This window comes from Rhamphochromis sp. 'chilingali' (assembly GCF_963969265.1).
Source record: "Rhamphochromis sp. 'chilingali' genome assembly, chromosome: 12".
In the NCBI taxonomy this organism is placed as follows: domain Eukaryota; kingdom Metazoa; phylum Chordata; class Actinopteri; order Cichliformes; family Cichlidae; genus Rhamphochromis; species Rhamphochromis sp. 'chilingali'.
The window spans coordinates 9,658,006-9,684,540 of record NC_137939.1 but is presented as its reverse complement, the minus strand read 5'-3'; the positions used below and the strand labels follow the sequence as shown (position 1 = coordinate 9,684,540).

General features: G+C 40.6%; 4 protein-coding genes across 6 annotated transcripts in view; 2 read left to right on the top strand and 2 right to left on the bottom strand.

Annotated features, from left to right (window-relative positions):
- The first annotated feature begins 466 nt into the window (after positions 1–466).
- On the top strand, positions 467–4,902 carry dffb (DNA fragmentation factor, beta polypeptide (caspase-activated DNase)). The gene is made up of 7 exons (XM_080899959.1): positions 467–725; positions 1,379–1,505; positions 1,618–1,803; positions 2,658–2,737; positions 2,835–3,008; positions 3,367–3,467; positions 3,558–4,902. Exons 1-7 carry the CDS (start codon positions 612–614, stop codon positions 3,805–3,807), a joined length of 1,032 nt encoding a protein of 343 aa, XP_080756085.1. The 5' UTR covers positions 467–611; the 3' UTR covers positions 3,808–4,902.
- cUnh1orf174 (chromosome Un C1orf174 homolog) lies at positions 4,004–10,824 on the bottom strand. Its single transcript, XM_080899960.1, has 4 exons — positions 8,294–10,824; positions 7,331–7,402; positions 6,751–7,119; positions 4,004–6,069 (listed from the first exon to the last, which is right to left on the bottom strand). Exons 1-4 carry the CDS (start codon positions 8,303–8,305, stop codon positions 5,929–5,931), a joined length of 594 nt encoding a protein of 197 aa, XP_080756086.1. The 5' UTR covers positions 8,306–10,824; the 3' UTR covers positions 4,004–5,928.
- Positions 10,825–11,100: 276 nt separating this feature from the next.
- Positions 11,101–12,578, top strand: b3gnt7l (UDP-GlcNAc:betaGal beta-1,3-N-acetylglucosaminyltransferase 7, like). Its single transcript, XM_080897914.1, has one exon. It carries the CDS (start codon positions 11,329–11,331, stop codon positions 12,562–12,564), a length of 1,236 nt encoding a protein of 411 aa, XP_080754040.1. The 5' UTR covers positions 11,101–11,328; the 3' UTR covers positions 12,565–12,578.
- Positions 12,579–15,212: 2,634 nt separating this feature from the next.
- The window catches only part of cep104 (centrosomal protein 104), a 37,989-nt gene continuing 26,666 nt past the window's right edge, over positions 15,213–26,535 (bottom strand). For all 3 annotated transcript variants that reach the window (XM_080897911.1, XM_080897912.1, XM_080897913.1), the window contains 8 exons: positions 24,987–25,082; positions 24,622–24,709; positions 23,428–23,500; positions 23,125–23,233; positions 22,840–22,978; positions 20,909–20,976; positions 18,890–18,977; positions 15,213–15,355 (listed from right to left, as the gene is read on the bottom strand). In XM_080897911.1, the coding sequence (XP_080754037.1) occupies positions 15,219–15,355; positions 18,890–18,977; positions 20,909–20,976; positions 22,840–22,978; positions 23,125–23,233; positions 23,428–23,500; positions 24,622–24,709; positions 24,987–25,082 (798 nt within the window). In that variant the 3' untranslated portion in view covers positions 15,213–15,218. The remainder of the gene's footprint in view (positions 15,356–18,889; positions 18,978–20,908; positions 20,977–22,839; positions 22,979–23,124; positions 23,234–23,427; positions 23,501–24,621; positions 24,710–24,986; positions 25,083–26,535) is intronic.

Genomic DNA, 26,535 nt, shown 5'->3' with positions numbered 1-26,535 from the left:
GGTGCTTAGACTCAGTTCCCCCAGAAGGACACACGCTGCCCATTCTCACAAAACACTGCTGTCTAAAACCAATAGACAGAAAAACAAATTATGCACTGAAAAGAAAAGAGAATGTCAGAATAATCTATGTATTATGATCTGGCAAAAATAGCTCCACTTTCAGAGATATATAGCAGAGAAAATCCTAACCAAGTACTGGCCCAGTGTTTGAAAGAGGAAGACAAAAACAGAACTGTGAGAATCCAATGAAAATTTCAAAAGGGATTAAGACAGATGTGTGACTTGTTATCATGTGTTGCATAACCTATATAAACTGTAACGCTAATAAAGCCATTTGAATTGCATTATTATTTTAATCATTAATATTAACAACGTGTACTTCATATCCAGTGTGTCTACAACACGCGGAATGTTTTCCCCATGAAGATATTACTGTAATGTAAATAAATATAAGTTACTTTCACCACCAATCACGCCACAATAGCAAAGAAAGTAAGGAAAAGCACCAGTAGGGGGCAATCACACACTTCCGCTGCTGCTCCGAGCCTCAAGAGGACAAGAGGAGGAAGAAGAAGGAAGCGGTAGGTACAAACCGAAAACAAAACAGCGAAATGTTCGGGAAAATTAAACCTGTGAAAATTAGGAGTTACAGTGAAAACAGGAAATACGGAATTGCCGCAAAAGATGTGAAGGAACTACTGAAGAAGGCCTGCAATTTGCTACTGGTGAGTCTTGTGGGAATTAGTTAGTTTTTAACAACTTATACGGCTGTTCCGCTTTTTTATCTGAGAGGATGTGACATAAACGTCATCGCTGCTAGTAAACAAAAGAAATTAGGCTTTTATTTTTCCTAATTAGTAGTAGCTCGATACGTGATTGGTTTGGTCCCAGATCATCTCCACTGTGAAGAAGATACGACATAAAATAATTTTCGCATCATTTTTAGAGAACTCTGTAAACAGGATGTAAGTGAAAAAGCAACAGTTATGTCACGTTCAGGTCAAAGTGACATGTAGCGTCTACGTTCATATTTCAAGATGCTTTTTTTTATTCCGTTTATATTAAATTCTGTTTATGATGGGCTGGGAGCAGAATTCGTTCATTATTAAGTATGGCCTCGGGCACATTTTGTATAAACTCGCTGAAACAAAGAGAAAATGATCTGTTGGTGGAAATCTGTACTGCAGGGATTTGGTTTAATTGGAGTTTACATCGGATAAATAAATCCATTTAATCTGAGCAGACTCTCACAGATGGCTCTCTTATAAAATATGTCAAGTTTACAGATTAGTTATCTGGTCTAAAAAGCTTCTACTTCTAGTCCACACAACACATTTGTCATTGGTATTTTTACCTGTTATGTTCTCCACGAGTCCAGGTGCCACTCTCTGGTGCACGTGTTTGCTTGTATGAGGACGGGACAATAGTGACGGAGGAGTTCTTCCCAACTTTGGCGGATAACACCGAATTGGTTCTTATGTCTAAAGGGCAGACCTGGAGTGGAGGTAGGAGGATCAACACCAGACAAGTTTCTACTGTAAACCTGTGTTTTTATTCTCCCAGTCAGCTAAACTGCTGGATGATTGTGATGTTGCCTAATCTTTATCTGATTTTTAGTTGTGTGTGACATCAGTCAGCTACTCAACACAGACCGGCATGCCGACAGCCTCATTGAAGCAGCGAAGGGGCTCCTCTCTGATGAGAAGTCTTCAAAGAGGCGTAAAATCCTGACAGACCTGCTACAGAACCTGGAGGATAGGTCGGAGCTGGAGAGCAGAGAGGAGGACGAAGACTGGTTCCAAGGTAGCAGCCTTCATCCTCTTGGAGAAGCACTCTTTGTTTTGTTTTAGAGTTCCTCAGACTTTTCCTGTCGTGGCTTCTTTTGAGGTCAAACTCCCAGCCTGTCTGCACAAGACTCAAAGATTACAGTTAGGCCTGTAGGAATTTTGACAGTGTTTTGTGAATTTGTCTCTATGTTCCACCACAGTGGATTTTAAAGCAAACAATCAAGATGTGATTGGAGTGCAGACTTTCAGCTTTAATTCAAGGGATTTAACAGGCTTGCTGAGCCTTGACCTATGAGGGTCATAAAGGGTGGAGGCTGCCCTGCCCTACTGCTTTCTGCTGGACTTTGCTACTTCTTCACATGTACTGTGAATAATAATATAAATTATAATAATTAATAAATAAATAGATTTAAATAAAAAAACTAACTTTTGAGCCTCTGAAAATGGGGCTTATGTATAAAAACGACTCGAATTCCCAAACAGTTAATGCAACACTGATCAAACCCCTTGAGATAAAGCTGAAAATTTGCACTTTAATCACATTTTGATTGATTTTAAAATCCATTATGGTGCTGTACATAGGCAATATTACAAATATTGTGTCAATGTAAAGAAATCCCTTTAAAGAAAAGCACTATAAGACATGTGCTACTGTTACTAGAGAACTGGGAAACCATGAATAGATTAAGTCAGTCATGTGTCTTTTTCCAGTATAAAAGCATTGTGAAGACTCAACACCATTATATTTGGAAAAAAATGTTTGAGCAGTGTGACTACGTCTGTATAATTGATCACTTTTTCACAGATTTTTCTCTTGATGTGAGTCTAAATGAATCTGTTGAGCATCTTGTTATTTGTGTTTCTCTTCAGGTGTTGATTCTCGATTTAAAACAAAGTCTGCCTACATGAAGTACAACTGTGAAAGCAGGATACGCGGCTACTTGAAAGAGGTAAACTTGGGAGCCAGGTAACACTCTGTACCTGAGGTCTCTACAGGATTGCTCCACAGTCAGTTGTTCTAACAGTTGTGTTTTTTGTTTTTGTCAGCTGGATGATGCCACCAAATCCATACAGAAAGCAAAAGTGAGGGCAGAGTTTTTGAAAACCTCCCAGAGCCTCACAGAAATGCTGAAAACAGCCAAGTATAATGGCTGCTACTTTGACAGGACTGAAAAGCAACCAGATCGCCTTTGTACTCAGGAGGGATGGTTCACCTGCCAGGTACTACAAGAATACAAGCTGTGAGGTATTAAGAGGCCTAACAGAGTTGAATGGGCATGAGAAACAAATGCAGGCAACATGAGTTTTACACTGTCACAGACAGGCTTTTGAGCTCTGAGGGAAAGACTCTTGAATCTGTACAGAGTAGCTGGGATCTGCTCCAAATGACTTGTCCGAGGTTAGTTGTATGTGAACAGAAGAGTCGGAGACAAAAGTGCACTGTGGTGTGAGAATCAGGGCAAAGATAAAAAGTAGTGTTTAACTCGGCTTAACAGTCATTACATTTAAAATGTCTCAAAAATATTAAGTCCAGATGTGCTTCAGACTAAGTTCCTCTTCCTCTAAATTGCATCCTCAGGGATCATTTGATGAGAACGTGTGCAAATCTCTTCACTCTATCAACCCCTATGGAAGCCGCGAGGGCAGGATTGTCTTCAGCACTTGGAATTTGGACCACAGGTTCACGCCACCTTTAGTTTATTTACAAGATTTTTTTGAGGGTTTTTTTTTGCTTTACATCCTTCATACAATTCTTCAATTTGTTTCCAGGATTGAAAAGAAGAGGACAGTTATTCCCGCTCTGCTGGAAGCTCTGCAGAATCACAGGAGCACTGACATCAACCTGAACTACTTCTACCAACTCCTGTTCACGAGGGAAAACCTGAAGCTGGTCCACATCGTCTGCCACAAAAAAGGAGCTCACAACCTGCAGTGTGACACCAAGAAGATCTATAATAATGCCACCAAGGATCTAAAAGCAAAACAGAAGCCCAAAGTAAAGAAACGGCGCATGACTTGAAGTCCTGTGACAAATGAGTGGACTGTGATTTGTTTGATGGACTTGATAAATAATTAACTCTGAAAAGAACCCATCACATCAGCTGGAAAGGTAAATTTGCCTTTGCAATCTCCTCGACGTAGTCGTGACATCAGCTTCTGAGCTCCAAACCCACCATGCTGAGCTTTAATTTCATATTGGAAGTGATCGACCACACTTAAGAAACCATGAAATTCATTTATTTGTTCACTGTATTGGCACTGTGATGTAAAGTACACAAATTAAGTACAAAGATGATAACGAATCATGCATTTACTGAGAATGCTGCATAAATGTGAAAAGCAAATTGACATAAATAAGGCAGTAAATATATAAAATATTTGGACGGTTTAGAACAGTCATGTAAAAAATACAGGCGACAACATCTAGTGCAATTACTGTTAAACTCTTGATTAGATTACATTTTCACTCAGGTTTAAATTATCCAGTCTTTCAGACTGCAGTCTTGTATGAGGAACCTTTGTTTTGTTTTTTTAAACAACACTCTTACAAATTTTAGAAGAACCCTCTCAGGGAAAATTAATTCATTACATTGATTATGTATTGATACAGATGTTATATATTTCAAAGCTGCCAGAAACGTGAGCACACACACGAGTTGAGGATGAAGAGACACTTGGTGAATGACTTTTATGCAGAAAACTGTTGAAGATGTTCAGCTTAAGCAATGAATTTGTGCTATTGAAGCTCTCAGTACAGATGTTCATGCTCCATCCCTCCTCATTACAGACGTGTAATCTAAACTTAGACTGAAATTGTCACTCTGTTGCTCTTGTCAGCATGTAACATTGGCAATTAATCAGTTTACCGTAATTGTCGGGCTATAAGCCACTACTTTTTGCACAAGCTTTGAACCCTGCGGCTTTTAGTCAGGTGCGGCTTTTCTATGGATTTTCCATGATTTTTGTGATATCGTAAGACGATTTGTTTTGTTTGTTCCGCTGTTGTACGGCACTACGTTGCCTGGCGGAAGGATCGAGGTTCAAGAGTGGTATGTTAGTCACATGTCCGTCCGCCAGGCAACGTAGTGCCGTACGAAGTAGCGCGAAAAACAAACTTCAAAGTAGCGCTACGCATTCAGCGGGAGGCGTGGATGACGAGCGGCGATAAACTTGCGAAAAGCAAGTTATGCCCAACTCCACCGGTGGATTCTGACATCGTGGAAAAGTGCGAAAACATCCACGATCACCAACGGATTTTGAAGGGCTGGACTGCTGCATGATGGAGAGGAGGACACCGCCACGGCCCTTCTGAGGGTGTTCGACTCTGACACTGACAACGAGGATTTCTTTGGTTTTGAAAGTGACAACGAAGGAGAGAAGCGGAGAGTGGATGACGAAGCCATCCTGAGCCTGTTCGTTTCCGACATTGGAGGAGAGGACTTTGGTGGTTTTAGAGTGCAGGAAGAAGAGAAAGATGGTGAATGACTGACTTTTCTTCTCCGTGTCACTTCACCTGAGCCTAAAAGGTAGTCCGAATCTATTTTTCTGGTGTGCTGTAGGTTACTGTTATGTACTACATGTGCAAATATGTACCCATAACTTGTTTTTCAAAATATTAATAAAAGGGGTGTGTCTCCAAACAGCCATCTCTTTCCTGACAATTCCCTTTGTGCATATTCTCTTACATATGATAAGTCAACATTGAAACACCTGCGGCTTTTAGTCAGGTGCGGCTAATGTATGTACAAAACAGGATTTTCCCCTGATTTTAGCTTGTGCGGCTAATATTCAGGTGCGCTTTGTAGTCCGGGAAATACGGTATTTGTATGGGAAAACAAAAACTTAAATCCAGCATTTTCTTTAGTATCTCAGAGGCTAATCTGAAGCTGCGCTCAGGATTTCAATTTTCTACACAAAGTGCTATAAACACTTATGTGAGCATACATTCAGCAATAATTTCACAAACATTACTGCATTTACTCACATTGGCCATTTTCATTTTACTATTGCAGTTATGACTTTTTAAAAATCTAATTACTGATTGAATGCAATGTTTGAGCAGGTAGTTTTCTAAGTGCTGAGAGGTTTAATGTCTTTTCACGAGCAGAACTTTCTCAGTTATAAGAGCGGCAACTCTTCACTAAGTGCCCACCCCGTTGTCTCGCTGCACACCGCTAAAATCCACCTCGTCTTCATCGCTGTCCTCTCTAGCGTAGTAATGTCGCCTCCTGTTCTTCCTTTGGGCGCGGCTAGAAGACGAGGATGATCTTTCAGGAAAATCCTGTGGGATGAATCTGTATTTAGAATTCATTTAATGCAACATTATTTTCACCAATTGTGCTGAAGATATAACTGCAGGAATGATGGGCCTAGAGATGTGGTGGGAGTGGGGGGATAAAAATCTATGTGTATTGATAAAATTAAAGTTATCAGTGAGTAACAAATCTAACTAGGGGTTGTTACTGCTCTCATATTACTCCAGCCCTGCTTATAAGAGGGTGAAATGTCAGTTTATTTAATGTTAACTGTGAGTGAGACCAGAAAAAGAGAAGGAAAAAAAAAAATCAGCAATCACATTTATTTGAGAAAGAATCCAAACCTCAAGGCGAACTTATAATGTATACGTTAGGGACTCCTGGCACAGTGAGGCTTTTATGTAACAACTCGTGGTCTTCTACTCTGCACATTATTGCCCATCTTTTGTGGTTTTATTAGCAGGAAGAGCCTTTTGGTACATCCAATAATGCACCAATGTCAAGGTCCAAATGTATAACAAGTCTAACATATCTTTCAACTCCCATGTCTATTGCAAAACATCCTAGAAGTGCAGCTTTAAATGAATAGATATGGATGATGATTCTTCTGAACTGATCATCAGTAAGCAGACGTTTTCTTTACCAAACAAAAAAAACAACAACAAACAACCCTGTTTCCCCCAGGAATTAAAACAAACGTGCCTCACCTGTACAGCATCCAAGTTTCCAAAGAACTGCTCCACAGGAAGGATCTGATTACTGTCATCATCTGGGAACATAATTCTGCTCGTTTCTTCATAATCCATATGCTCAGGCTCATATTTGTCCCAGATGCTATTCATTACGCAGCTGTCTGAATCCTGTCCCACCATCAGCGTGTTCTCTTTACCTTCCTGTCCTTCATGCTGTGGTGATGCTGAGCACCTCCTCCTGCCAGAAGACTGGTGGCATTCACAGCTGATGCAGGAGTCTCTCTCCAGAGGACCAGCTGCTTTAGTGTTCCCAACTGCTGAGCTGCTCTCAGATGACGAGTTCGCCATTGGACTTTTCACACATCTCCTCCTTGCAGCAGATGTCTATGATACAAAAGTTAAGGAACAAAGTTAGGATGATGTTGGGGTAACCACAGCGGGACTCCACTGCAGTAATCAGATCCAGTTAATTTGGAGCAACTCACAGCTGTCCGGTGTAGGGGTTACAGCTGTAGGGGTGTAGATAACTATAACTCCTGCCTTTCTTTTTGACTCATCACACATCTGCAGCATTATGTACACAGACAAAACAAACCTTTCTGGAGTTTCTGGTCTCAGAGCTGCTCTTCCTCTTTCTTGGCTTCAAATGATCAACTTCACCAGGCATCTGCAAAGTATCATGATGTTTGTTTATATCAAGTACTTTATTAATGCAATGACATCGTGGGGAAAAAAACAAACTATGGTTTTAGTCAGCTGAGAGGAAGCCGTCATAATGCCAGCGTTTGCTCCTGCTAAGCAGAACATTAGCAAATGTTTTCACTCCACTCAGTAAAAGAAACTAAATTTATCGGACAGCTGTTTAACGGGGACAGTTTTAGAATTTTCGCTTGCATACAGATTTGTCATTTTCCATTTTAAACACTGTCTTAACAAAAAAAATTAAATAGTGGACAACGTCAATGGATAGCTATAAAGCTGGCTCTGCAGTCCCGCTGAGCTGCTTAAACCCTCCAACAGCACCCCTCTATCCTCCGCCGGCTAAACTCCTGCTAATTTACTGGCAAATTAAAGTCACGTTACTCGTCAACTATGACCCAGTTCTTCCAGTACATCCCTAATCCCTCCAGCGTTGCTTTTTCACATGTAGACGTGCCCGAGCTACGCCGAATGTAAGTCCATAAAAGGCAGCTGATAGTTGAACTGCTAAGACAACAACACCTGCTCAGCACAGCAGCTAGCTTTCGCCTAGAAAAATCAAAGCAATATCGTCGGAAAATAACCCACCCACCCCCAGTCAAAAATGCCCCGGGTATCATAATGTGAACCATGCTAGTTATGTTGCTAGAACAATGACTCCAGCCGTCTGTATCGGTACAATAACACCAACACGAAGGTCACGACGAAGCTAGGCGTCACTAAACACAACAAAAACGCTTAATTTCGACATCTCGGCAACAAGCTAATGCGGCCAGCTACGAGCTAACAGTAGGAGAGAAAAAAAATAACTAATTTGACCTGCCTGCCGGTTTTCTCATTTAATTAAACATGTACTTACCTTATGTATCATTTGCCGGCGTGGATAGTTAGGTTTTTCAGCTACGATATTGAAAGTTTACACCACCTTGGGGTTTTCTGGCTTTCCAATCGGCTGGCTTCAACTAGCGACTAAACAACGGCGATAATTTTACGACGTAAGCGCTCCCCGCCGCCTACCCGGTGTATTTCCTGCTGGTGAGGTTCACTCAGAGGTCTGCAGTTTCAATATCAGGACGTCCTCTGCGCCACACTACACCGCCATCGACGCCACCCCGTACTAAAGAGCATTAGAGAAAATAGAGAAAAAAATAAGTATATCTTAAAATGCACGTGTTATTTTATATTTATATATATAATATTAGATTTCTATTACAAAATATATATGTAATTAAAAGTAGTTTAGTTCGAGGGGTTTGTAAATGCTTTTTACTAGATCTATTTTTCTATGTATGTTATTTTCGTTTAGGTTTTTTTTCCCCCCACTATTTTAATATTTTATTTTTTGACAAACTTGGCTTTCTCCACTTTTACGCCATCTCAGTGATTCTGCGGGAGTTGTTTCCACCCATCTCGTGACTTGTGCTAATGAAAGGGGTTCTCGTGACACGCTGGTTCACAGTAAGCTCGTATTTCTCCGTGTTATTTTGAGAGATTGGACAATCATACGTAAAATGCCAGTTCACGCCATGTTTCAAAGTTTGGCTTTTGTTTAGCAGTGACGTATGAAGGAGGAGATTCCGGAAGTCGAATGCAGTTCCAATCGATGTCCACAAGATGGCGCAATAAGGTTTTTAAAGAAGCGTCTAATTCTTTTAGTCAGCCAACAGATCACACTGGCTTCGGTTTTAACAGCTATGTAATAATTTAGAACATACAGTTGACTCTGTCCGGTAACAAAACAATAAATAAACATAATTTAGAAATCATTTCATGTTCTGTCACTGACATGTGCATATATGCACTCAAGGAAATAGTCAGGTTGTATAGGGCTAAAAATTCATCTGTCCTCATGTGTTTCATTGATGCCTCTAAGGCTTTTGATCGAGTGAACCACAGAAAACTTTTTGATAAATTGAAGACACGGGGAGTTCCTCAATACATCGTGAGGATTCTCTCTTACTGGTACGCTCATCAGAACATGCAGGTTAAATGGGGAAGCAGTATTTCTGCCCCCTTTGGTGTCAGCAATGGTGTCAGACAGGGTGGGATTTTGTCTCCAATTTTATTTAATTTATATGTCGATGATTTGTCCATACAGCTGAGAGCCTGTAACACTGGGTGTATATTAGGTGAAGCACTGATAAATCATCTTATGTATGCAGATGACCTGGTTGTTTTTAGTCCAAGCAGTGCTGGGTTACAGGATCTTCTTAATGTCTGTACTGAATATGGTGTGCAATATGACATTGAGTACAATGCTGCTAAAAGTGCTGTTTTGATATGTAGAACCAAGCAGGATAAACAGCTAAATTTCCCTTTGTTTAGACTGGCACAAAAAACTCTTGAAGTTCATAAAAAGGTGAAATACCTCGGTCACTTTATTACTGAGCAAATGAATGATGATGATGACATATACAGACAACGATGTAAGCTCTATGTGCAGGCAAATACTATTGCACGCAAATTCAGCTTTTGTTCACTTCCAGTTAAAGTGGCTTTGTTTAAAGCGTATTGCACACCGCTATATACTGCCCCCTTGTGGTCATCCTACAAACAATGTAGCATGCAGAAGCTGCATGTTGCATATGCGATGAGAATCCTTTGCAGGATACCTAGAAGTGGTAGTGCCAGCCAGATGTTTGTAGCTGTGGGTGTCTGGACTTTTAAAGCACTTTTAAGAAAGTTAATGTTCAGTTTTAGAGAACGACTGGATGGTTCGAGTAACAGTATAATTTTAGCACTTACAGATCCGACAGTGAGTGGTTCCCGTTACTCATCCAGTCTCAGAAAGCACTGGTTAAAGTGTTTGTGTATTTATTGATTTATTTTAAGTAATTGTGTTTTATGTATATTATGGTTTTATATTTTTACAAATGCTTTATATACTTATTTATATACATATATATATTTAATGGTATACCTTGTGTTGTGTGTGTGTGGGGGGGAGTTGTGTGTGTGTGTTTCTTGTCTTGTTTTTATGGACATGTAGTCTGCCAATAAAGATTGAATTGAATTGAATTCATCGAACAGTTCCAGTCAGGAGGCTATTGATTGCCTCCCTCTCCTCCAGAGCAACCGACAACAACACGCGGCAACAGATGGTGGGGCCCCACGGATCTCGGCGTCACGGACTCAGTGGGATTGTTGTACGTTAGGAGACAGAAAACACCGAGACAGCTCGAGGAGGGCTGTAGTCCAGTATTTCTCACCTAGCACTGGAATTAAAATTGGACTGTCAAACTTCTTTAGAAAATCATCATCGCTGTTCCTTTATAAACGCTGTGGTGTTTGTTTTATTCCTCACACGTAGATGGTTGTTGAATTATTTCTGAATCATTGCGTTGTATTTTAGTACTGTTTTCTATCACTTGTAATCATGAAAATTAACGCGGATTAAAGGAGCTACTGATATTTAATATTAAGAATAAGATAAGGTTGTGGTGGCTAGTGGATCGCAAAACCTGGTGAACAGTGTGTGTGTGTGTGTGTGTGTGTGTGTGTGTGTGTGTGTGTGTGTGTGTGTGTGTGTGTGTGTGTGTGTGTGTGTGTGTGTGTGTGTGTGTTAGACAGAGAGAGAGAGAAATGGGATATCTGCCGGTCCCAGATCAGTTTAGTTCATTAAGGGGAGGAGATATTTGGGGGGTGGGGTGAGATAGTGGTATCCTCCATCAGGTCTCCAGATAGTCTGTGTGGAGCCAAACCCTGAGAAGAAGCTTCGGGACGAACTAGACAGCAAAAGGGACGAATGTGTGACTTCACTCTGCGCTGTCATGGTCAAGAAGTGGCCAAGGAGACACTTGACTGAGCGCTCTTACCCGGTGTCTTCCTGAGGTGCGCTCAGTTGTGAAACATTATGAAGGCATCTGAGGGTCCCAGCGTGTCACGGTGACAGCAATGGATCACTTTTTTCGTAGAAAGCGGATCCCCGCTTTTCTGAAACCTCTGTTGAGTCTGTCTCTGATCTTTGCGTCTTTTCTCATGATCCAAAAGCTGAAACTGTCGGAGAAAGACGCAGTGGGGGTTAAACATGTGAGGGATCCGGCCTGGTGCGGCTCTGAGTGTTTTTCATTCAAGAAGACAGTTCTGACCAGTTCGGGGACCTCAGATTCTCCCGTGTCCGTCAAGGATTTGGAGATACAGCGGGTCCCGAATGTAACTCGGTCTTCTTGGGACGCGCAGGTTCTCAACTGTAGCGCGGACGCATCGGTGAGGACCCAGGACTGGTTCCGGCGCTTGGACCAGAGATTTCACCAGTTTGTGCTTCACAGACACTGCAGGTATTTCCCCTTGCTCATCAATCACCCGGAGAAGTGCGCCGATAGAAACGTTCACCTCCTTGTGGTGGTCAAGTCCGTTATCGAGCAGCACGACCGGAGGGAGGCCGTGCGTAAAACCTGGGGGAAGGAGCAAACCGTGAATGGGAAGAAAATTAAAACTTTGTTTTTACTCGGAAGCCCAAACACTGGCAAAGACGCCAAGAACCTACAGAAACTGATCGAGTATGAGGACCAAATCTTTGGGGACATCCTGCAGTGGGACTTCATGGACACTTTCTTCAACCTGACTCTGAAAGAGGTAAATTTTCTCAAGTGGTTCTATATCTACTGCCCCAAAGTGCAGTTTATATTTAAGGGGGACGATGATGTGTTTGTGAACACGCACAACCTCCTGGAGCTCATCGACTTCAAAGTGGAGCAGCGCAAAGCGGCCAACTTATTTATGGGGGACACAATCTCCAAGGCGATCCCCATCCGAAACCGACAGAGCAAATATTACATCCCCAAGGAGTTGTACGACAAGCCGTATCCACCCTACGTGGGAGGTGGGGGGTTTCTGATGTCCGCCTATTTAGCCCGAAGGCTCTTCGTGGCCTCGGAGGGCGTGGAGTTGTACCCCATTGACGATGTGTTTTTGGGGATGTGCCTGCAGAGGCTCCACTTATCCCCAGAGATGCATCCGGGCTTCAGGACATTCGGCATTACCAGACGCAGGGCGAGCACAATGAACACAGAGCCCTGCTTTTATAAAAACCTAATCGTGGTCCACAAACTGAGCGCGCAGGAGCTGCTCAGGATGTGGAGCGTGGTGCACAGCCAAGACCTGATCTGCGCACAAAAAACTTCGATATGATTGACAGAAAGTATAAAGTATAAAGTAAATGCATTCACTAAATCTGAGCTCACGGAAAGTCTTCTTTGGCCGATCACACTTGATGATCTTTACGCAATCTGCGGAGTCACGTTAATTTTTCCTTTACCGTTAGACATGGAAGATGAACTGAATTTAATACTGTGTGTCACATTAAAACGGTTGATTTGTTTTCAGCTGACTCGGCAGGTTAGCGCTCTCCTCTCCACTTCTGTATGGGTTGATTTTCCGTTTTGTAAAAACCACTAGAGCACAGCTTTTGCATTGTGAAAGCATCCGTGTTTCTGTGCCATTCCAGACTGTATTGCCTTAATCTGAATTTAAAAACGTATTTAGAGACGTAGATGTAATAAACCCACGGGTGTTCGTGCAGGTGAGAAAAAGACTGACTTGTTACATCTAAGTGTTTCCCTTAAGCTTTCTTTTCCGACTTCAGGATTTCATTGCAACGTTCAAGTGCAACATGCGACTACATGATTTACAGCATAGAACACACAGCTGCATTCATATTTGAATGATTATTTTATTGAATAGAAATTGTAAATTGTAAAAATCTAATTATGGGTATTTTAAAGATAATATATTGGTTCTGTTTTACCTTGTTTTGTAAGATTTACAGAGGCAGCCTTGAAACCAAAGAAACCACATGTGTAACACTGTAAATTCATGTGTGTTAGTGTCAATAAAACCAGAGCTCTCTTGTAAACACTGAATAACGTTGCAAAACTTGATTGATATGCGTTTTATATTGCTCAACAATAATCCTGGAAGTTGGACACTGCCCATTTTTTTAATACACAGGGGGCTCCTAAACAGAGCCGTGTATTACATGTAACTTTTATGGGGCATTTTGATTACATGGAAGCACATGTGCAATAATCCCTGAATAATGATTTATTTAACAAATACATCTGCAGAAAAAAAGAAGTCAAAATGCTGTTGACTACAAATGCATGAACACAACTTTTACATCTACTTTTGCTGCAGCTCTCAGTACAGAAGCATACTAAAGCAAGTTGTTTCCCCACTAATAAAACATACGCTCACATTAACGTTATTACCGTTTCCAGATACATCACAATCACTTTGTCGTCATCATAACACTGTGCAGCACAACAGGAGCACAACTGAAGAGATAATTATAAACCAGGCTTAATGTTATATGTAGGATTTAACTTTTTAGCTTGTGATTCTATCAGTTTGAAGCCAGTGATGTGATTCTGAACACTGGAGGGAAAACCATGTGGTGTACATACAGTATGTAGCATATTCATGTCCACTTCTTTCCTCATTCTAGCAGTGCTGTTTCACTCAGAGACCTACTTTGTCTCATTTTACTTCTACTTCATACTATCAGTAGGCATTGTGGAGGGAAGTAAGTCACTGCAGTGTGCTAGAAATTCAGCAGTAAAACATCATCCTTTGGCAAAGTGCTATTTCTATATAGAATTCTTATAAAAGGAAAGCAAATATGTAAACAGTTGGCTAAGTGTGAAGTCGACAGCAAAGCTTCCCTCAAAGCAAAGAACATCTTCTGCTTGTAACTAAACTGTGATCTCGTTCCGCCTCCTGTTACTGGGTGTGCAAGAAGGTATGAGTCATCGTCTTCTGAAGGGATGTAGCAATTAGACATATTTTTACTGAAACTGCGACGGTTACCCATAGAAGTTTCTCAACCCATTCATCTGGTGTAGTCCGATTCTACACAAGAAACTGTTGATTTTAGTTCCATGGGACAGCTAGCTATCTGCAAGGTGCATGGATCAGAGGATGAAATCTTAAAAGGTCCAAACTTGCACTAGCACATTTACATAGATGAAGGCAATAAGCCTCTTCAAACTCTACAATTTGAAGGTTAGGATAAAATAAATGTTTACATGCTACACTTGTTTGTTTGTTTTTTAGGTGTGAGAAAATCGTTGCGATAGCACGTTTATACGCGAGAGCTTGTACTGCAGTTTAAGGATGTATAAATTATAAATTGCAGATAACCACTCAGAAACTAATCATAAAACCTCACTACACTGGTTGCATTATGAGGGGTCAACTTCTAAAACACAAGCCTAAAGTTCTATCACCCTGTACACTGCTGCTTTACCTTTACACAAACTCTGTTTAAAATCCATCTTGTGAGTCACACAAAGTCACAGTTGGGAAGTGCGGTCCAACAGTGAGGGACTACCCGTTAAAGCTGTACAATTCCTCTAAATGGCAGTGAAAAAAAGAGCCTCAAAACCAACAAATCCTATAAGGGGATTTCAGCAAACAGCACTCTGTGTGCCTATGTTTACTTGACAGGTGTGTGAGAGGCTAGAGGCTTGACGTGTAGTGAAAAGCATTTTCTGTTCTGTGTGAACTTTGTCGCACATAACAGGATTAGAATTTACGTCATCGTCTCAACAATGGGTAAAACACCGTGTTGTAATTCTGTGATCTTATAAGACTTTAAATATATTAATGGCTTCAATCATAAAGTAATAATGGCTTTAAATATATTGCATATGTCAGTGAATACATCTGAAGCGTCTCAAAAGTGCCCGAATGTGGAAATAATGGAGTGGGTGGGGTCGTCTGGTACTGTTGGCTTTCTCCTGTTGAAGTGTGAGGGGACGTCTCTGGGCTTCTTCAGACCAGCTTTAGTGCTTCCCTGGTGGATACCCTCTGGCTAAAGGAGCCAGTGATGGGATTCGGCTGCCCCTGCCCATGGGCCTGGCTCTGGCTCGGGCTCCATATGACCTGACCTGCTTTAGCTTGGTTCCACCGAAAGCTCTGCCTGGAAACACCAAAACACATATGCACAAACAAAATGGTACTTTACAGTAAACTGATAGAGGAATAATAAAGCAGGGAGCCTTTATATTCTTGCATGCACTTTGTCATTAACCTCCCAAGACCTGGCCTAAAAATATTATGTAAAAGTATTATGTAAGAAAGGGCTTTGAAAGAACCAGTAAACCTGTATCCTAGCTTATCTGAGTCATTAACACAAATATGCTGAATAATGTTTTACGTTATAATGCTACCAATAAAAATTAGCAACTCCCTTTGAGTCGTGTGATCTGATATAAATTTTTTTTCGAAAACCTGGTTCACTATTGTCTGTTTGATGTATTCAGAGGACCAGCTATCTTGGTGATAATGGTTAGCATCATCCTGTTTTCCTGTTTAATGCTACATACTGCAAAATGTAGGTACTGTCTAAATATTGAATTGATAACGACAGGGGAGCTACAGTTTAATGCGCTTGTAGGATAAATATTATTAATCATACTGATCAACAGGGTCAAAGAAGAAATCAAACTTTTATCTGATCTGTGTGTGTGTGTGTGTGTGTGTGTGTGTTCTTATTACACATTCTAGGAATTATTATACCACAAAACTTCAAAGCCCTACATTAAATAATATGTATTATGTAAATGTAAGGTGAATGTGATCATTTTATCATTGCCCAGGCTCTTCAAAAGCTGGTGTATCCTCCTTTGAGCTTTCACCTTCACACTCTAATGTCTGGCCCTCCTCCACTTCCTCTCATGACAGCGCTACGTTGCACAATTTTGAGTAAAATCCTTTCCGTCTCACCTTGTCCTCCACCACAAAGGACACCGAATGAAAGTAACTATGTGATTTTTAGTAACAGAATCATAACATCTGTAAAAACCTGTTAGCCCAGCCCCAACAAATGAGTTGTCAGCAGATAGCACAGGATTTCCTCTTGGCAGAAGACGCTGTAGATTACATAAAAGTTCTCAGTCGTGCCCTCCACAGAGGACAAGAATAAATTGTTCAGGAGACAGTGGCGTGTCTAGAAAATTTTTGTTGGGGGGGCCAGGTAGGGGCACAGATTTGGAGAAGGGTGGCAGATGTAATTGGCAGATAATGTTTAAAAAAAAAATTCTACCAACCGTTTTCCATAATTCAATAACCCTATAAACCTAATAACCGAATGCACTTTTAACTCTTATTAGAATGAGATTTTAACCACTACGGTGCAAAGTTTTTAGATACTGTGTTGATAAAGTACAAGAGATACAATCAGTGCTTTGTCAGTGTTTATTCAGCATTCAAGGACTTCAATATTTGCATAGTATTTTTACTGACATATAGTGCACATATGTTTTGGGCAAAAACATTTTTGAATATTAAAATACGAACATTTGTAACAAACAATTGGCAAATTAGCCAATGCCAATGCAAAACTTTATCTGCCTGTTAAAAAAAGAAACTGTTGTTTGATTTTGAAACAGGAAAAAAGTGGGGAAACAACTGAAAAGACTAACATTTGAATAAAACCTGAAAGCAAGTAAATACTTTCTATGCTGCCTTATGGTAAACTTTAGTAATATTGATGTATAAAGAACAACACTGGCTGATGATGAAATACAGTCAGCTGGCATGGTGACACTGCCAGTATTAACCTGCAGGGCTGGACTGGGACAAAAAATTGGGCATTTTGACTACAGACCGGCCCCCCAGGTATTAAAGCCATAAAGCCTTTGAATGAAAACAAACGCTGTTGTGACAGTGATGTACACTGTCTTTTTGGTATATCTATGATTTCTATACATTTTAAGATAGATAAAAACTTTGTTCGCAAGATTCAGATAATTATTTAATAAAAGCGAGATATTTTAAATGAGAATAAGAAAGAAAAGTATTTCTTTGTGCCCCCCTCTCCCTGTTAATGCCCTACCTGGCCCCCCTGGCAAAACTTTGCTAGACCCGCCCCTGCACAGTTACCAGCTGTCAGCTACTTAGAAAAGGATCCTGGTGTTATTTATCTCTCAGAAACAGTTCATAACTTCCCTTCAACTCATTCATGTCACCTAAAAGGTAAACCTGTTTCTCCATCACAGCTCTGATGATTCAGTAAGGACATCTCCTGGTTTCATCTTCATGTTTCCCTCTCACCAGATAACCAAACCGACATCATGACCAGCAGCTTTTACAGCTGTGGCTCCAGCAAACATCAGCTGATACTAGAAATTAATATTAAATAAATTCTAACAACAGCTGATCAAACTTAAACGTGCTGCTGTTGTTTAGCATGACATCCGCTGGTTTCCTCTTTCTGGCACAAAGTGGGCGATAAACAAACAAGAGAGAAAAGCCAATCAGCTGATCATTGATCAGTTTCATGATTGAAGTAGGAACAGGAGAGGCAGGGGAGAGAATGAGAGAAGAAGTTATTTTTACACATCGGCCAGCATCTGGCCAATCCACCACCTGTCATTGTTCATGCCGTTACAAAAAAAAAAAAAAAAAAGTCATCAGCCCACCGGGCAAATGCCCGGTATGCCCGAAGACCAGTCCAGCTATGTTAACCTGTTAATCTTTCGCCAAAAAATTGTTTTCTGCGGTGCCGTCTTTTGTGCTTGGCTCTCCTACCTTTGCTAACATGATGCTCATAGTGCAGAAGCCGATGCTACATTCACTCACACTTGGATATCTGAGTTTCACTGTGAAAACATAATCATACATTTGATATTTCATTGAATTTTATTGTTTTAGCTCCGGGGTGGCCAGTCTGGTTCCCAGGCCACCCCGTTGGACACGCCACTGTCAGGAGACTTAACAAAGAAACCTGTAATACTAGAAAGGCCAGTATAAACAAAAAGGTTTTGCGATGTCAGCATAACATGGTGATGTCATTCTGATTAAATCAAACGCTTATTGTTTGTGCTATAAACCAGTGATGCACCTATACGCCACTTTTCCAAATGTGAGCTGGAAAGAATTTCAAAGACGGCCAGTGAGAATGAAAACATGAAGATCAACTGCAAAAACAGTCAACTTATGAAGCAACATTTTTCAGAGCAGGTCCCTGGTTTCATATGTTTCAAGTTATTCTCACGATGGTCATTTGGTGGTAGTAGCATGCCAAAAGATTAATAAAATGTAGGTGTACACTGTCAACAAAAAAAGCTCCACAGGACAGCTTCAAATGATCCATGGCCCTAAAGTGTACAGTGAACTAAAGGTTCTCTGGCATCAAATAATGTAAACAGTAATACGGGCTATTTTAGCATCACCACACAATCAGGTATGATACAAAAAAACAAAACAATCAATCACACATCCAAAAAGGAGAGTTCTAGCATACATCAATCTAAATGATACACTAAAGCCCATTACACTAGACTCCAAATTAATCTCTCACTATAATTTACATACATCCTTTTATCAACTAGGGGACAAAACCACAGTGGAAAACTGCTGAACGTGGGTGCTTTCTGTACCTGTCACAGTAAGCGTTGGGAAAGTGGCTAAAAAAGAAGAAAAAAAAACGGGATGTGTATGAATGCTTTACCTTGTGCTGGCTGGGTTCTTTGGGATGCCGCAGTCCTGCGTGAGTTTTGTTTACAGCCCTCTCTGCCCATGAGGTGAGCCTTCCAGGCCTGGAACAGGGACAAAGTAGCTCAGTGAGTTTGCTCCTCTCCCAGGCACTTTCACGACTGCGACAACCATGGGGTTACTGTAGGCCCAGTCAAGGCCTGAATGGCTGCCCTCCCTACCTACTAACACTGCAGTCTTTCATTGGGCTTACAGCCTCTCCTCCAGCAAAGAGAGTGCAACTTTCTGTGAGTTTTTTCTCCCTTATGTGAGGGCGTGAAGTGAGAAACTGCATGCAGTGAGTCAAACTTTTAATGAGAGCACAAACGCATCGCAGGAAAGGCTCAATAATACTTTGCACGTGTCACCATAAAGTTGGAAAAAATGATGTGTATAATCTATATCTCGTGTTTTGTTTAGGCTGCAAGTGATTTTTAAGGTTTAAGAAGTTTAATCAATAATTATTCTTGTGATTCTTTGTCTTTTTTGAATCGTTCTTAACTCATATTTTGTCATACCAACAGGACTAAATGGATATTATTAAATACACCTGACAAGCAAGCTGTACTTATGTCATTAATATTATTACAGTTAAAAATATTTAGTGAAAACTCTGAAACCTCTTTCCTCATTCTAGTAATTCCGTTTCATTTAGAGACCTTCTTTGTCCCTTTTTTTTCCTTGGAAAAAATTAAACATCTGCTCTACAGATTCTGCCAAGGGAAATTAAGTAATATATGACATCCACAAACTTTCCCAACAGTCACACCTTTAGGTCTTTATGCCCTGGTCTATTAAGTGTCTCAACAATGTTGCTGCTAACTGAGGCAGGCGGGGCGAGCACACTTGCAGGAAGACTGTGTCTTTGAAACATGAGTTGCATGATTCATTAGGCCCCACAAAGACACAAACCAGAACGAAAGATGAATGAAACGGAGAACCAAGCGTTGCGTCTCCTTGTGAGACAGAGAATCTTGTTCGCTCCGTATCCACTTTCACCTTCCCAGACACACCAAAGAGAAGCATGGATGGCTGTGCGACTCCAAAAGCACTGAAATACGAGCACTGCTTTTTAAAGATGACACAAAACTATTATCCCTGTGTTTATATTACATTCAACAACTTCTATTCAAATGTGTATCCAAGGTTTATTTATATTTCCCATTTGACGCAGTGACTGTCAAATCTTGAATAGAAACAAACGGGATGAAACTTTACCTGCATAATACCGAGCTGTGAACTGTGTCAGCAGCCAAACTGCCGCTGTTTCAAATAAAATGTGGTCTATTTTGCAATTGTAGGAAGATGAGATGTGTTCATTGTCTATGTGTGAATGTGTTTCTAATCCACGCTGTAGGTATTATTAATCTCTGGTTCTCGTCCACAGGGCATCTTTGTTTTGTATCCCTCCTCTCGCCCTTCCCTAAGCCTGGTTCTGCCAGAGGTTACTTCCTGGGAAAAGGGAGTTTTTTTCTTCCCACTGTTGCCAAGTACTTGCTCAAAGGAAGTCATCTGAGTGTTGGGGTTTCTCTGTATTATTGTTTACCTTACAATATAACTTGCAGCTTTGCAGTGACTGCTGTTGTGATTTGGTCGTATACAAATAAAATTAATTAAACTGAATAATCTGTATCCGGTTAAGTTTTATCTATGAGCAGCTAATCAGAATCTTTTGTCTTTTGTTCTTCTGAGACTAGCAGGAATGTGAGGAATGTGATTGTACTTACTTCATCTTCTCAGTGAAACAGCCCATTAAGAACAAAGGCTTTGCTTTCTTTGAAGTCCTTAAAGGTCAACATTAGCTGTGCTTTACTTCAACACCTGTTTGCTGCTAAAGCCTCGTTTGTGAAAGGCTTCTCTGTTTTATTATATGTGAAGCATTTCTACTTCTGCTTCTGACAAAGAAGATTTCTGCATATGCCAATAAATCAATGTTGAAACTTGTTGCCATTATTTCATAATTAACTAACTGACTTGTGCAAGTACACAGTCTCACCTCCTCTCCGGGCGTGAAGTTGTTGTGACACAGAGGACAGTGGTTGGAGCCTTTACCCAAAACGGGGGCTGAAACACAAAGATGACACCTTCAAGTCAGCTCTTACAGAATTACAGAAAAGTTCCCATGAATGAATTTACAGTACTGAAAGAAATCTGCTTCAAACAAAACACAGCTTTGAGCACTGGGTCTATTTTGGGAAACGTATGCTTACGCACAAGTGAAAGTTTTGTTTATCTGCCTAACCAACAGGAACTACTGTAAACAAAAGGCTTGCCGTGTCAATTACTCATGGAACATTTGGAGAAGTGGTGTAAGCCTTGCAGTGTTTTATTGCAGAATATTGAAGATGCTGGCTTTGTGAACATGTGTAAATGCGATGGAGCAACGGTACCCAACTATGAAAAGAGAGGTTACAAACTCTCAGACGGAACGGTTCAATAATTTGAGTCAAACGCAATCAAAGAAATGTACAACCACAGGGTGCTAAACCCAAAGTCAGTGGAAGAAACCCAGAGAAAATCGAGTTAAAACCAGGAGGAAAAGTACACGAGGGGAAGCAGGTTTATCTATAGGGGAATAATTAATCACTATTTCAGGAAGTATGCCTTCTGAAACTAATAAAATGCTGAAATCTGACAGAGGACATTTTTGCAGTAAAATAAGGAAGGGAAAATCCCAACACAGACATGGATTAAGAGAAACGTAACTAAAGGATAACTAAATAGCTAAGTTACTGTAAAACTGCAAAAAACAAAAACAAAAACAAAAAACAAGGAAGCTGTGGAGCTGGCTGCTTTGCAAACCTGATGTTTGCAGGCCTACGAGAGACTGATCATTCACTCCAAATGATATGCAGCCAAATAGTCAAGACTTTATTTGCATGCTAGTTTGCTTGTCATGTTTCGGCTGTGTGCAGGCAGGAATTGGACCCAAACGCAAACTCACGAGAAACGGGATTGAACTCAAAATGGCAGCTTTTTATTACCGTGAACGTTATGATATGGCCCAGCCCTAGACCCAAGGGAAGCGAAACTCAATACATTCACATAGGACACAGACCTTCAAAGTAAAACAGGAAATGTAACATAGACGCAGACTTGACTAGGGGAGACAGAGCAACTAAGAAACACAGAGAACAATAACAGGGAGACACAGAGGGCGGCTAACTAAATACTCAGAAAACTAAAGAGAATACAAGAAAGCCAAACTAAGACACTAGACTAAAGAATAAACTGGGGCAACAAAGAGAACTAAGATCATAATACAAAAACTCAGACACAAGAAACTCAAAACACTGGGTCACCGACCCAGGACCGTGACAGTGCTCCAGGATTACAGAGTTAAAAATGTAAATAATGATGTAAATGAATAAATAAATAGTACATTTACAGAGAGCATGCAGCTCAGTAGAAATCTTCTTTTAGTGTGTATTAGTTATTATTATTATTGGACCTCACCTCCTGTCACCTGGCTAACACCTGACTAACAAATCCAGGGTAATATACAAGGTTAGGAAAATGACATGTTTTTAGAATGTAAATGTTTTGCTTTTGTTTTTATCAGGTCAAATCTTTGAACTGTTTTTTTTCTTCCCAGTTTATTATTTCATGTAGTTAAACCAAAATAGATCCAACCTTGAATTACCAAAGATTAAAAAATAGCTGCATTATATATTGTGGAACTGCTGCCTTATTACTATTATTGGATATTCACTGGTTCAGTTTTGATTTTATGAAATTGCCATTCGCTGTCATGTACAGTTTTTTTTCTCAGTTACACTCATATTAGTGAGGCCTACCATGCACAGACCAAGCTCTCACAATCATTCCTGCCTACCATTTTGCCACCTAATAATGAAAGTGATAACAGAGAAATATTAAAAAAACCGAGTCAGTTTCCTGCTGCATGGAAAATCAGAGAGAACTCACGATTGCAGCCAGGACCCTGAGCGTGGTGAACCAGGTCCTCGCTGGCCACAGCCTCTGAGCAGAGTGGGCACTGGCTGAATTTGGACCTGTTTTCACATTCACCCAGTAGGTGCTCCGTAAGGCTGGCTATTTCAACTACCTGTGAACACAATGCAAAGCTATACTCAATCAACTTGGTAATGCAGAACAGATACTTTCAGCAGCTGGATCTAACTCTTTGACTTCAGCTCTATAACAGAAGTGAAAACCTAGTGAGAAAAATAAATAAAAAAATTAGCAGTCTACCTGTCGACATTCGTCGCAGCGCTGCAACATCGGACAATGTTTCCAGTAGTGAAGGTCCAATCCGTCTTCTGTGAAAGACTCGTCTTTTTTACCGCAGAATATACACAAGCTACAACAGAGTGTAAAGTTAGAGGATCAAATGGTACCAAAGTTTACCATAGGACAATTACTGAACACAACATGAAAGATAAATGAATACCTCGACTGGAAAAAGCAGTGAATACACACTAAAAACGAAATCTCTCAAAAATAAAGGCCATTTGAGTCATATATATATAGCTTACAAGATTTTAAGGAACATACTTGTCCAGACAGTTGATTGATTGTTGGACATTACAACTTTCCATCCTCTTGTTCTGGGACCCTTTTGTGACAGCTGGAAATTAATAAGACAGTTATCTGTAACAGCCAGCACTACTGAATCAAAACCCATATTGTAATTCAGAATTTGCATGACTGATGTGTTATTCTATTAACCCTACAATGCCCTTTGTAACGTATTTGATACATGAGTTTCTGAGACCTCTATCTCATCAACATGATCAATACTTGCCATAATTTCAAAATGTTATGGACAAAACTATTTTTTTTGTCTAAAATTAACATTGTTGTTAACAAAAAGTTAACAAAAATGCCCAATCTATTAAATGCGATGCAAAAAATATATAATAAATATATAATAAAAATATGTCATACACAACATGATATGCAAAAAAAAAAGTGGATTTTGTTATAAGGGTTAATAAACATCTCAGTTGCAAAAAAATCCTAATTTTCTGGCTATTTTTTGATGGGGTGGGTCTTACAGGGTTAACAGACCTTTGTGTTTCTACACACTTTAACAAACCCTACCTGTCAAATTTTAAAGCTATTCAAGCAAAGGTAATGCTCACACATGCTGATATCAATTTTTTACACCATTATTTCTGTATCTAAAGGCACAGCTGAAGTACTGGGGTAATAGGTCATACATAATTTAGTCAAGTGCGTGAGGGACACACTTTAGGTCTCTATCTCAAAATCTGTCAGTGGTATAACAATTAGATTATAAATTCTGAGGTCGTAGATGCCGTCTGCATACTGTTGTTATATGATGTCTTTTTTTTCACATATAACAATAAACTTGAATATAAACACTTTTTCTTTTCATTTTTAAGCTCTCATATCTATAAGACCATTGATCTGATTATCGTAGTCTTATGATACACAGTAAAACACATAAATGGAAATCTGTGTTACAAATTTCAATCCCCTCAAAGGCCTCAAAATTGTTCTTTTGTCAAAATTGCTGGAGGGTCAGGTAAATTACAGCTCAACATAAAGGTGACTTGAAAACACCTTTCCACCTACTGTTTGCATATGAGCAGAGCCTATTTCAAAACACTGAGCTTATCGGCACATCCTTGTCAGCACATAGAAACAAATTTCCCTTTTGTGCATTGCCTCAGACCTGCAGATGTGAGTAGGAACTGAAGTGTGATTTATGTAGGTACATACTTCCCTTGCCAGCTTTCTGGGAATCTTTCTCAGCTTTGTGAACTTCTCGTTTGGCTATTTGTCCTTTGGTGCTTTCATTGCCTCTCTCCTTTACAAGCAGACAAAATATATATATTTATATATATATATATGTGTAAGAACAGTCAACGTCAAAAAGCAAAGTTCCAAAAAACAAGACATGCAATCATTCGCCTTTAATTGAGACAGGGCATAAAGTGAGGCTATAATGTGTAAGTGTTATATGCATGTGAATTACTTGGTGTGTGACCACCTACGAGGTAAAAATACAGTCTGGAGTCATAAATAGAAATTAACAGTTGTTATGAGATGTGATATCATTGCAGAATGATGACAGCGCAACATACTGTGATCTCTTTTAAGGCAGCCAGCTGCTCCTGAAGAGAGTGGATCTCCTCCTTCTCCTTCTGTCCGTCCGGCTGACCCCCACCTTTCTTTAAAGTCTAGGAGAAGGTGGCATGCCATTAGTCCATTTCATATTCAGTTCTCTACCATGCTTACCTTCTATCAATTCATTTTCATTCTGTAATTGTTAGCTTTTTACACATTATTACCCTTCATTTCTTAAGTTATGGCATCTCTTGTTATTAAGGTCTAGAATTAAGGTTACACAAACCTAAAGCTCTTCAGATTGAGGCTTTAGGTGCTATTTTACATAGCCATTCAAATTCTGGGGTAGTTTTAATATTCTTTTTTTTTTGTGCCTGTCCCATTTGGTTCTTTAGCCGTCAGAATTGTTGTCTGAAGACCAACAAGGATACCCAATGGATTTACTTTGCCAAATGGATCATCACGGCCTTGCCGTATTGGTCCATTTGATCAACCTTTGTTGTTATTATTTATTTTATTTTATTTTCAGTTGTTACAGATGGGACAGACATGACTGAGGGATAGGAAAGGGAGAAAGAACGATGAAGGAAAAGAAAAACAGAAGGGAAGAAGGACAGTGAGAAAGGGCACTTAAAAAGAGAAAGAAGAAAAAAAATCTCCTGGATCACCTGTTGAGAGAAAAAGAAGAGAAAACAAGCAAAAAAACCAGAGCAACATACTAAACACAACACCATCACGTTAATCTAGCTAAGTGTAAACAGCAGTAAATACTAAATATTGAATGTTGTTATGTAACAAGCAGGACCGACAGCGCATAATGTGCTTGGAAATAGCAGCAAATAAAGGTGTAGTTTATGTCTATGAACAGTGAACACCTGTGTGCACACCTGTGTGGCTCAGCGTGCTTGTACTCAAAAGGTTTCCCCATGTAATGGTCTGCAAGAGGGTGTAGAGAGCCATAGCCCCGTCCCCTAGGGCATGAAGCAGGCATGGAGGAGATCCAGGCTCCAGACATCCAGAGGCCCCAGAGTGCGAGAGCCCAAGGAGGACCACCGGAGGGGCATCCGTGCCACCTTCCTGGGAAGAGCTGAAGAGAGCCCCAGATGAGGGGTCACCCAGTAGCCACGGAGCAGAAGCCAGAGGAGGCTGCAGTGGCGTGCCCGCCGGCTCTGCTGGCAGCCAGCTGTGCCAGAGTGAACCGAGCCGCAGGCCCAGAAGCTGGAGGCCCGAGGGCCCCCTTTGCCCCGGAAGAGGCCTGACCGAGCAACAGGCACCAGGCCCCGCCAAGTAGTCACCGGGAGTGAGCTAGTGCTTACCTGAGCGCCCAGCCCCGGACACCAAGAACCACCAACGCACCGACCCCTGAGGGCATCAGGGGTCAGACACAAACATGCATTCCCACCCTCATGCACACATATACAAATACTCAGCACTCACCCAACATAGGGATAGACATACATGGACACTGTACACACAATCACACTCCCCAAACAAACTCTATACCCCAGGTCCAGGTACCCTCACTTCTGGAGGGGGAAACGGCACCTAGACCCAGGAGATGTTACC

Bases quoted from the DNA above. Each gene is read 5' to 3' on its own strand.
- dffb (XM_080899959.1), top strand. From the start codon at position 612: ATGTTCGGGAAAATTAAACCTGTGAAAATTAGGAGTTACAGTGAAAAC. The intron at 3,009-3,366 runs GTACTACAAGAA...TTGCATCCTCAG, and splicing joins AGGGATGGTTCACCTGCCAG to GGATCATTTGATGAGAACGT. The intron at 3,468-3,557 runs GTTCACGCCACC...ATTTGTTTCCAG, and splicing joins ACTTGGAATTTGGACCACAG to GATTGAAAAGAAGAGGACAG.
- cUnh1orf174 (XM_080899960.1), bottom strand. The intron at 7,120-7,330 runs GTTTGTTTTGTC...TTTGTATCATAG, and splicing joins AGACCAGAAACTCCAGAAAG to ACATCTGCTGCAAGGAGGAG. The intron at 6,070-6,750 runs GTGAGGCACGTT...TTCATCCCACAG, and splicing joins GAAACTTGGATGCTGTACAG to GATTTTCCTGAAAGATCATC.
- b3gnt7l (XM_080897914.1), top strand. From the start codon at position 11,329: ATGGATCACTTTTTTCGTAGAAAGCGGATCCCCGCTTTTCTGAAACCT.